The sequence below is a fragment of the Scomber japonicus genome, chromosome 18 (assembly GCF_027409825.1).
Source record: "Scomber japonicus isolate fScoJap1 chromosome 18, fScoJap1.pri, whole genome shotgun sequence".
In the NCBI taxonomy this organism is placed as follows: Eukaryota; Metazoa; Chordata; class Actinopteri; order Scombriformes; family Scombridae; genus Scomber; species Scomber japonicus.
The window spans coordinates 25991655-26003486 of record NC_070595.1 but is presented as its reverse complement, the minus strand read 5'-3'; the positions used below and the strand labels follow the sequence as shown (position 1 = coordinate 26003486).

The following is an 11832-nucleotide window of genomic DNA, read 5'->3' as shown; positions in this document are numbered from 1 at the left end:
AGCCTGTTTCTGTCTCCTTTGTGTGGTTGCCTCTTCTTGTTGTCATGCCACAGGTTTCTGCATCATGTAAAAGGTTGAACATCAAGGATCTTGTTTTATATATTATTTTTTTATTTGAAGTCGTTTCCAGCAGCGATGAGAGAAAATTCATGAAAGATTAATAAAATATATGACACCTAACAGCTGCCACCGTGTCAGTTCAATATCTCCTCAAGGTTGAAGCAATAATAATACTGCATAATCAGGCTATTCTTCAACAGTTTTCAGCCGTTTTTTCTGGAGGACGATGGTTGTCAAGGTAACGTGAAGAAATACAGGTGACTTCCGAGTAGACATTTCAGAATAAAAGCACCCCGACTGACGTGACGCACGAGAGTTTAATTCAAACGTCCAGATTAATTAAATGTACTTAGTTACAACTACTACTGCAAGTCAGAGTACTTAAATGTAAGAAAAACACATTCGTCTTACAGGTTGAAGGTTATTTACCCAGAATACTTTTGGAAATCCTCAATTTTACAAATGTACCAAGTAAATGAAGCTGAATTGTGTTTTTTTCTGTTGAGGAAAAATGATTTTGTCATTCTTGTAGGCCTACTTCCATACTCCGTCTGTCAGTTTCTCATATAATCTATATCTGCTGCCTCTCCCAGTTTTTAATTCAGATTATATGTTTACAACTTTCTCCTAAATTGGGGAAACAAAAAAATCCACTGAATATACTCAATTGGAGTACATCAAAACTATAAAATACTGAAAATTAGAAAGGCAATCAAATGTAATAAATTACATTACTTTGATTAAGTAATTGAAACAGTTACATTACTGATTACATTTTAAATGGGGTAACTAAAATTTTTTCACTGGGATAGATAGTTATAGGATAGATACACCACCAAAAGAAAAGAGAAACATATTTTTAAAAAGCTATCTTTCTTCTTCTATCCAATATTTTTACAACATGACGAGGAGGTGATGCTCATGGGAAATGCAGTCTTCATTCTGGGAAATCAACACAAAGTGAGAGCTGAAAACATTACACATTACATTTTAAAATAGGGTGACTAGTAATCTGTAATCTATTACATTTACCAAAATAAACCTTCCCAACCCTGCTCCTACACAGCGGCTTTGACTTTTACTTTGAAAGGTTGCAGCTCTCTTCCGGTATCACTCCAGCTGTTTCTACGTGACTTGACGCTTGAAGGAAGAAGGTATCCATGATGACAACTTTAAAATACCAACAGTAAGCTAAAGGAGGAGGGGGTGGCGGTGATTACCAGCCAGCCACACGTTACCAAAACATGTTTATCCGCCTTTATCTCGGAGCTCGTGGGCTGAATAATGGAGACCGCTCAGCGAGGCTAATGTTAGCTTCGAGGCTAGCATGAACTGTGTCTGCTTTTGTTTACATCCAGTCCTGATGACGGGCCCTGAGCTGGTAGCTAACCCTCATACCCGAGCTGTTTGAGGGGGGGAAGCCTCATCCCTGCAGCCCCACTCATCCAGACAACCGGGGGCCATCTGATAAAACTACAGACACCTTTACTGGGGTAAGATGTCACATGATTTTAACTTTAAACTACAGATGTAATATTTATTATAAGGTTGCATGACCTTTTTATTGCACTGTTTTGCATTGTGCAATACCATCCTACTGGTGTTAGGCATACTGTAATATGTGATGCATCGATGAATCTGAGCATTTTTATTTTTTTAAATAAATTATTTAATTCCCTTCGTGTGAAAATGCAGGAAAGTGCTTCATAGTTACCTGAATCCCAAGGTGACTCCTCATCAGTGGTGAAAATAACCAAATATATTTACTCAAGGACAATTTTTAGGTATTTGTACTTTATTTGTGTATTTCCATACTTTCCGTACTTCCATACATACTATTTTCTATATTTCAGAGGGAAATATTTGTATTTTCTACTCCGCTACATTTATTTATCAGCTTTAGTTATTTTTCAGATGAAGATTTGACACAATGGATAATATAACAAGCTTTTATAATACAACATATCTAACCTTTTTGTCTTTTGACGTCTTAGAAAAAGCAGTGTGTAGTCGGCTCACATTTCAGATGTCTATGAGTTGTTAACAGCTCCACCAAATAGTGATTTTTCCCTCTAAACTTATCACATGCTTTCATTTCAATAAATGTTCAAATGATCCAATATTTCAGCAAAAATCAAAGATTAGAGAAAACGTCCAAAAACTATAAGTTTTGTGTGTATCAGAACTTCTCATTTATCTACTGACCCTTTGGAGGGGCCCCACCCCTAGGTTGGGAACCACTGGACTAAACCAGAGACATTATAATAAGCCTTAGAAGGACTTTGACTAAACTAGCTAACTGTATATAAAGTAGTGTAAACTAGCTAACTGTATATAAAGTAGTATAAACCAGCTAACTGTATATAAAGTAGTATAAACTAGCTAGCTGTATATAAAGTAGCATAAACTAGCTAACTGTATATAAAGTAGTGTAAACTAGCTAACTGTATATAAAGTAGTATAAACTAGCTAACTGTATATAAAGTAGCATAAACTAGCTAACTGTATATAAAGTAGTGTAAACTAGCTAACTGTATAAAGTAGTATAAACTAGCTAACTGTATATAAAGTAGTATAAACTAGCTAACTGTATATAAAGTAGTGTAAACTAGCTAACTGTGTATAAAGTAGTATAAACTAGCTAACTGTGTATAAAGTAGTATAAACTAGCTCCACCTCCAGCAGCTACAACAGTAACATGCTGCTCTAACACTGATGCTTCACTATTAATAATCTAATGATGTCACATATAATAATATATCACTACTTTTACTGTAATACTGCATACTACATCACTCATAATACTGCAGTACTTTTACTGTAATACTGCATACTACATCACTCATAATACTGCACTACTTTTACTGTAATACTGCATACTACACCACTCATATAGATTTTTTTTTACATGTATGTATTGTGTTGCTACTTTTACTTAAGTAAATAATCAGAGAACTTACTCCTCCACTGCTTCCCTTTGTTTGTTTTATCTAAACCAAAGTCTAAAACAGTATCACATAAGACAAAGAAAATCAATAAATACACACGACTGACAAACTGGAACCAGATGTTTGGCTTCAGTGCTAGAAAAACACAATTACTGCACAGGAGCAAGAAAAACACATTTAAATCTTCATTTGGACACCTGGCTTATGTTTTAACACAGACTCGTCTTTTATTGTCGTATTCATTACTTTTTTTTTTAACTGAATGTGCTGAAGCTTGAAGAATATAATTGTATAACTGTCCAAATAGTTAATGTCAGTGTTTGATGTGTTTTGCAGTGATGGAAGTGTCCTCTCAGGATCCATCTCTCATGGCTATGGATCTGTCAAAGAGCTACTCAGTCAACCCCCTGACCCGCAGCCGCGCTGAAGCCATGGACCTCGCTAAGAAACCCGAGTGGTACCACAGACGCCCGCCAAGCTGCAACACGGAGGTCGGCTCCTCGTACCGAACCCGAGCCTCGTCCTCTTACAACTCTCTGCGTCCCGAGGCGGGTGCACCGGTCCACTGCAGAGACATGGACCAAAGCCCCGAGGCTTTAGGCAACTACATGAATACAGCGCTCGCTCCGGGCCTGGATCTATACCGCGACGGTGTCCACGGCAACCTGTGGCACTCCGGTTTCTACGGGGCCAACCAGAGCGGCGGCCAAGGACCCGAAAGCAGCGGCGGAGAGGAGAGCGACAGCGGCTCTGACGTCATTGTTCTGGTCTCCTCGGCTAAGGAGCCGCTCTTATGCAGTTCTTTCATCCAAGACAGCGTGAGACACATCGTGGAGCCTCTGTCCCCGGCTGTGTCCTCGCTGGATGAAGGGAGAGGTTGCTACCACCTACCTCAGCCTCTGAGCTCACCCAGCCCCGACAGCTCATACTCGGAGGACTCTTCCGACAGCTCGGTGGACATTCCCGTACATCACACCAGGCCTGTAGTCCTCCTGTCAGACCTCAGCGCCGTTTATGGCAACCCTGCTGAATCTCCTGTAGACATTTCAAGCGACGACAGCGACGTTATCGAAGTTTCGGTGACGAGAGACAAGAAGAAAGGCCACGCTTTTCCTTGTAAGAAAAGCGCTCCTTGTAAGAAGAGTCTGGTGAGGCAAAGTTCTCCTCGAAGCGAAGGTGAGAAAGCTCCAACCAGACAAGTGCGACACAGCACCAGACTTAGGAAATCTGTGTCCGAGATGCCTCAGTTCACCTGCACCCGGTCCAGGCACAGCTTGAGGAGGCAGGTCAAAAACGACGCGGTGGGTATTTATAACGAAAGTGGCGACTCTGACGACGTGATGGAGTACGTGGTGAGGTTGTCCAGCTCGGATGCTGACGAGTCGACGTCGCAGCCCAACCTGTCGCAAAGAGTGAGCAGCAATTCAGAAGACTCTGATGAGGACGCTCGGGCGGACAGGAAGTCGCCCTCTAAACCGCAGCAGAAAGAGCAGCAGCCTTGCCGCAAAGCTTCATACACAAAAAACGTCAATCATAAACGAAAGAAGCCTCTAAACATTCCTAAAAATAAAAGGTTAAGAAGAAGCAAGCAGAAACAAAGCCACAGAATCCCCTCAAAGCAGCATCAAAGGGCCGCGGCCAGCAGCAACAAGACGGCAAACAAAAAAACTGTCATGAGACGCAGGAAAAAGCGCCGCTCACTGACCGGACCGTCCACTCCGTTTTCTCCCACAGAGCCTGAAATCATGCTCAAATTTTTAAAGGTAAAAGAGGAAAAAAAGGACAAGAAATCAGAGAGTTTTTGCCCGTTCGTTCACATGGAGAAGCGAGTGTGCACTGTGGTCAACTATCGAGAAGAGGAGGCGAGCGTGAGGAGCAGCAGAGGAAAGCAGCAGACGGCAGCCAGGTCTCTGTCTGGATTCGTCCCCAATACTTCCTGTTTCCAGCTGGGTCGGCTCAGCTCGGAAAGCAGGTGTCACGCCACGTTGCTATGCTGCCTGTGCGGTCAGGTGGCCAACGCTAGGGGCCTCGGGGACCTGCACGGCCCCTACTGTCCCACCGGCTCGTCTGTGGACTGCCAGACTCAGCAGGTCGGCAGGACGTTGCAGAAACAGGAAGAGAACTCACATGAACCCGCTAACAGCCACTCACTAAACTCCTCAGACGATGGTTGTGAGTACGATCGCTCTGCTGTCATAGGTTTGCCCGACAGCGAGGACCACTCTCTCCCTAAGGTGCCTCTTCATCTCGATGAGTGCTGGATGCACGAGGACTGCGGCATCTGGTCGGCCGGGGTTTTCCTGGTCAGAGGAAAGCTGTACGGCTTAGAGGAAGCAGCTCGGCTCGCACAAGAAACAGTGAGACACACAATTCATGTCCAAGTGAATGTTTATCACCTTTTGTGAAATTGTATCAACCCTCCGTCTGTTTTGACTGTTCCTTCTTTCCTCCCTCCTTCCTTATCTCTTTCTTTCCTCCCCCCTACCTTCCTTCCTTCCTTCTTCCTCCCTCCTCCCTCCTTTCCTTCCTTCCTTCCTTCCTTCCTTCCGTCTGTCCTTCCTCCCTCCCTCCTTCTCTCTTTCTTTCCTCCCCCCTACCTTCCTCCCTTCCTTCTTTTTCTCTGTCCTTCTTTCATTCCTTCCTCCCTCCTGTCCTTCCTTCCTTTCCTTCCTTCCTTCCTTCCTTCTTCCTTCCTTTCTTCCTTCCTTCCTTTCCTTCCTTCTTCCTTCCTTCCTTCCTTCTTCCTCCTTTCCATCCTTCCTTCCTCCCTTCCTTCTTTCCTCCCTTCCTTCCTTGACTCGAGGACAACAGGAGGGTCATTTAAAGTCACCGTCCAATAAAAAAAGTGTTTTATTTGTTATCACCTAAGTTGGATGAAGATTGCAGTACAAGCTTTTAACCAACAGGCAGTATCTTCTCTTCTGCCGTCCATACATTTTCAACATTTATGCATTTATACAGTTTTGGAGTTTAACACACGTGTCAAAATAAAAATACAAGGGGCAGGAAGATAAGAGCTTAAATATTATAATATCATTCAAATCTGTCTGCAAGAGCTTTACATCTTTGACCCATTTAGTCTCTAACTTAATGAATACAGAGAGAAAGTCATCTATTAAACTATATTTATTCATTCTTGTAGTGTTCAAGAAACAGCCAGTGTGTCTTATTACCTGGAAGTCAGAGAATAAATTGTATAAGTATAAGTATAAATTGGGGAAACAGAAATGGCAGATCGGTATCAAAACAGGTTTTTTAGTGTTTTATGAATCTCGGCCCAGAAGGGTTTTTATCACTGGACAGTCTCAAAATACCGGTATGAGCCAATAGGTCAGCTTCCCAAAACTTGCAACTCCAATATTTGGCATCTCCTCGAGCCAACTCTCACAAGTGTGATGATGTGGAAACTTCCAGTAGGGAGAGAGGGAGAGGGAGAGGGAGGGAGAGAGAGGGAGAGAGAGGGAGAGAGAGGGAGAGAGAGGGAGAGAGGGAGAGAGAGAGGGAGAGGGAGGGAGAGAGGGAGGGAGAGAGGGAGAGAGAGAGGGAGAGAGGGAGAGAGAGAGAGAGAGATCCTTCTTTCCTCCCTGTCTTCCTTCCTCCCTCCCTCCTTCTCTTTCTTTCTTTCCTCTCTTTCCTCCCTTCCTTCATCCATCCCCCTTTCTTCCTTCCTTCTGTCCTTTCTTCCTCCCTCCCTCCTCCCTTCCTTCCTTCTTTCTTTCTTTACTCACTCACTCCTCTCTTTCTTTCCTCCCCCGTACCTTCGTCACTTCCTTCTTTCCTTCCTTCTTCTTTTCCTTTCTCCCTCCCTTCTTTCCTCACTTCCTTCCTCCCTCGTTTCCTTCCCCCCTTCCTTCCTTCCTTCCTTCCTTTCTTCCTTGATTCGAGGACAACAGGAGGGTTAATTGTAAATAAGGGCTTTGTATTTATTTCCAATGAATCAAGAACTCTCAGATACATTATATTTTTTACAAGGGGAAACCTGACCAACACGACTATTTAAAAAGACACTTTAATCTGATATGAAGGCATCATTTTCAGACTATGAAATGAACTATGTAGAGATACTGTAGATAATCTAGTCTGATAGCTGGTCAATATTACTGTTCATCAATGTATAAATCTGAGCAGAAAATGAGTCATTTAAATTAGTGTTTCACTTGTGTAAAAAGTATGAATGCTTTTCTTTGGCATGCATGTGTGTTACATACTGTGTATCGTTATATTGATTTCAGACTTATCACCTCATAAACAAAGAATGATGAGTAGATGCTGTGTTTTTTTGTTTTTTTTCTCACTGTGAGTTTCTCTTTCACAGATATGTTCAACATGCCAACAAACAGGTGCAATAATGGGATGTTTCCAGAAGGGCTGTCCCAGAAATTATCACTACAGATGTGCCATTCAGTCAGGTACGGTGTCAAATATCTGTCCAAAAATTAAAGAATAGCAAATTTGGGGTATCAATTAAAGTAGGCATATTGTGGGATGTTGTAAATGGTCAAAGTTTAAAAGCCTGAGGGGACTAGATGTTGAAATGTAAGTCAAAAGCGAGGACTTCAGGGCTTCATGGTGATGACATTAATATTTATCAGACGTTCCCACAAACGGCCGTCCATTGTTAAGTCCTTGTTGCTAAGGTTGTTGCGTGCATTGTTCACGTTGTCCACTCAGCTCTAACATGCATATACAGATGTATTTGACCAGTTTCCATTTAGAGTAAAGAACATGAAAAATAAGTGAAGTTTTGATCCTGACTCACTCGAGCTTTTCTTATGTGTGTGGGAAGACTGTCATTCATCACTCAGCTTGAAGCTTTAAAGATAGTGTGTGTGTGTGTGTGTGTGTGTGTGTGTGTGTGTGTGTGTGTCTGTGTGTGTGTGTGTCTGTGTGTGTGTGTGTGTTTTCAGGCTGTGTCTTAAACGAAGACAACTTCTCGATGAGATGTCCGGAGCACAAGGTAAATATTTTTTAACAATGTTAGTGAGAGCAAAGTTTTTAACCCTCCTGTTGTCCTCAAGTCAAGGAAGGAAAGGAGGAAAGGAGGAAGGGAGGAAGAAGGAAGGAGGAAGGAAGGAAAGGAGGGAAAGAAAGGAGGAAGGAAGGGAGGATGGAAGGGAGAAAAAAGGAAAGAAGGATGGAGGAAGGTAGGGGGAGGAAAGGAAGAGACAAGGAGGGAGGGAGAAAGGAAAGAAACAAAGGAAAGAAAGATGGAAGGGAGGGAGGAAAGGAAAGAAGGAGATGATGGAGGAAAGAAGGAAGGTAGGAGGGAGGGAGAAAGGAAAAGGATTAGGGAAGGGAGGAAGGAGATTAAGGAAGGAATAGAGGAAGGAAGGAAGGAAGGTAGGAGGGAGGGAGAAAGGAAAAGAGGAAGGGAGGAAGGAAGGACAGAGGAAAGAAGGAAGGTAGGAGGGAGGGAGAAAGGAAAAGAGTAATGAAGGAAAGAAGGACAGAGGAAAGAAGGAAGGGAGAAAGGAGGGAGGGAGGGTGGAAGGAAAGAAAGGGAGAAGGAGGGAGGAAGGAAAGGAAGACAGGAAGGAAGGAAGGAAGGAAGGAAGGAAGGAACAGTCAAAACAGACTGGGTCAATTTGACCCGGGAGGACGACACAAAGGTTAAATCAGTGTTGGTTGATGGAGTGTAATGAGCTGCTCTGCCTCCGAGGGGCGCTGATACAACATTAAAGATCTTCACACTACAGACAACAAAGTGAAAGAAGAAGCAGCAGGTTAATAATTTCATATTCATGTTTATAAAAATGTGTAATAAATAGTTTGTTTGTGTCCCTCAGAACAAACTGTTCACAAGTGTCACCAGGCAACAGAAGAGATGACGAAAAAAACAACATCTGGAGGTTTGTGATATTTATTATTCAGACACAAAAAAAGTGAAGTTAAAGTAGTTTGTAGAGCTGCAATGATTAGTCTGTTAATCAGCGGTTTTGATAATTGCTCATTTATGAAGCAGAAATGCCAAATAATTCATAATTCCTGCTCAGGCCTCGTCCTTTTCTTGGTGTGATTGTAGTATATTGAATATTTTCGGGTTTTAGAGTGTCGATCATATAAATAAATGTTCTCAGTTAGTAAGGGTATGATCTAGGCCAGGGGTGTCAAACATGCGGCCCGTGGGCCAGAACCGGCCCGCCGAGGGGTCTAATTCGGCCCACTTTCCTTCCTGTCTTTTTTCCTTCCTGTCTTTTTTCCTTCCTTCCTTCCTTCCTTCCTTCCTTCCTTCCTTCCATGTGTCCTTCCTCCCTTCATTCCATCTTTCCTTCCTTAATTCCTTCCTCCCTGTCATCTTTCCTTCCTGTCTTTTTTTCCTTCCTTCCATCTGTCCTTCCTCCCTTCCTTCCATCTTTCCTCCCTTTCATCTTTCCTTCCTGTCCTTTTTTCCAACCTTTCCATTCTTTTCTTTCTTCCCTTCCACCTGTCTTTCCTTTCTTCTCCTTCTCTTTCCTTCCCACCTTCCTTCCATTTGTCCTTTCTTCCTTCCTTCCTTCCTTCCTTCCTTCCTTCTTTTTAATGATCTGGCCCACATGAGATCAAATTGGGCTGTATGTGGCCCTTGAATGAAAATGAGTTTGACACCTCTGATCTAGGCTGTCTTCCAAAGGTTAGGAATGCTTTCTGTTACCACAGTTAGATTATTCATATACGTTAAGCATTCAACTAGAAATGGAGCTGCTAATATTTTTGGGTCAATAGAACAAAGAGCATTAAACACTTCATGATAAAGGCTGGTAAAAGGCTTCAATAAAAAGACATTTAAGGATTTAACTCACTTTATTTATTGGTATATTTTTTTAATTACACATAAAATAAAGTTGATCCCACATAAAGTTAAATAATGAGTTTCAGCACAGATAGAGCAGAAAGGGTCCGTTCATGAATTAATAAAGATTACAGTCTGATGTCTGCAGCTGTCGTCTACATTACATACATTTATATATATTGTAAAAAACACATTTTCAAATCAATTAAATTAATTTGAGGTATCACCAGCTCTAGCTCGAGGATATTTTTCACCTTTTTTTTCTGACATTTTAAGAAAACATGGTGCAGATTTATCAAAAAGGAGGGTAATTATTAGTTGCAGCCTCTGAACACTTTATAAAAGCACAAGACTGAATTTTCTTTTACATCCAGAAGTACGTTTGTTCATCTTGTTTTTGTTTCTTTTGTTTCCAGAGAGATCCACAGCTCTCCTCAGGGTGCGACGTGATCTGCCCGACTTCACCTCTGCTGTTTTATAACACTAATTAAGGCGAGCGTGTGTGTGTGTGTGTGTGTGTGTGTGTGTGTGATGACAGACAGATAAACCCGGGGCCACTTTTAGGAATTTTTAAGATGTGTCTTTGTGTTTTTATCTGTTTCTATGTTATTTCTTTTGTAGATCTTTATCACAGACAGTTTCACCTATACCACTTTTCCACCGAGCTGGGGCCAGTGCTGGTTCGGAGCTAGTGCTAGAGCCAGTGCTCAGTTGGTGCTAATCCAAGCACCTCTTACGAACCTGTTGCTTTTCCACCAGCAAGGAGCCACGCGATTACGTCACTGTATAACGTAGCCAGCGCGCGCCTTTGAAGCACTTCCATGATTCATCAGTGAGAGGCAGCAACATGGCACAAGGCATCTAGCCTGCCGGACACGAAGAAGAAGAAGAAGAAGAAGAAGAAGACAGCTCTGGCAAAAAAATGATAAAAATAGTACTTTTAATCAACAAATGTTTAACCCTCTGTAAATGCCACGCTAGTCAGCTAATGAACGTTAGCCCCGCTAGTCTGCTAATAAACGTTAGCTCTGCTAGCCGGCTAATAAACGTTAGCCCCACTAGCCGGCTAATAAACGTTAACCCTGCTAGCCGGCTAATAAACGTTAACCCTGCTCGCCGGCTAATAAACGTTAGCCCCGCTAGTCTGCTAATAAACATTAGCCCCGCTAGCCGGCTAATAAACGTTAGCCCCGCCCTCAGCCCACTGACGTAATCGGTTCTTGCTTTAGAGACCAGCAAAGAGTTGGTGCTTGCTGTGGCTCCCGTTCTGAGGCTCGGGGCTGGAGCTTTGGTGGTGGAAAAGCAAAGAACTGGTGCTTAGTCAGGCTCTGGCTCCGAACCAGCACCAGCTCCAGCTCGGTGGAAAAGGGGTACTATTGGACTGAGCCAAGCTGGGTGTGTGTGTGTGTGTGTGTGTGTGTGTGAGTGTGAGTGTGTGAAAGTGTATATGACTTATTTATTCCTCTTCTTGATGATCCACATTTGTACTAGCTACATCAAATACAGTTTTATTATTTCAACATGATAATTGTATAAGAATTTAAATTTAGCTTTATTGATTTGTTGTATAGAGTATAATATCTTTATGTAAAGTCACTTCTTTTCTTTCTACAGTTTTTGTACTACTTTTATATTACTGTTAGTGCTTCAGTCATCACATAACATAATTTATTTCTGTTGAATCGCATGCACAGTTGATGTTTGCTACAATGCACTTTATAGTATAATTTTATTATAGCAGTTATTTATGTCTGTTTCTAGACTTTGTTCCACCTCCACCCTTTTTACTAAAAGTATTTAAGTTTAATATAAAGCTGCACTAAGCAAGATTTATATATTAAAATATAGAATACCTGTCTAATTATCTGAAATCACAAACTAGGGCTTCAACATCGCATCCTCACTAAATGAAATCACAAACTGTACATTTCACTGATCTTCAAGCAGATTTATTTCTGGTGTCGGGTTTTTTTGGACACTTCTCTGCTCACACGATGTTGAAATTTAAAAGATCGACAAACAACACACTAACTGTTCAAGCCTGATAGAAAAAAA

The 11832-nt window shown here is 41.9% G+C and overlaps 1 protein-coding gene across 1 annotated transcript; it reads left to right on the top strand.

Moving 5' to 3' along the window:
• The first annotated feature begins 1229 nt into the window (after window positions 1–1229).
• LOC128379327 (transcription factor 20-like) lies at window positions 1230–11542 on the top strand. Its single transcript, XM_053338943.1, has 7 exons — window positions 1230–1553; window positions 3345–5365; window positions 7324–7417; window positions 7916–7965; window positions 8795–8857; window positions 10194–10301; window positions 11169–11542. The coding sequence occupies exons 2-5, from the start codon at window positions 3347–3349 to the stop codon at window positions 8834–8836; spliced, it is 2205 nt and encodes a 734-aa protein (XP_053194918.1). The 5' UTR covers window positions 1230–1553; window positions 3345–3346; the 3' UTR covers window positions 8837–8857; window positions 10194–10301; window positions 11169–11542.
• The last annotated feature ends 290 nt before the right edge of the window (window positions 11543–11832 follow it).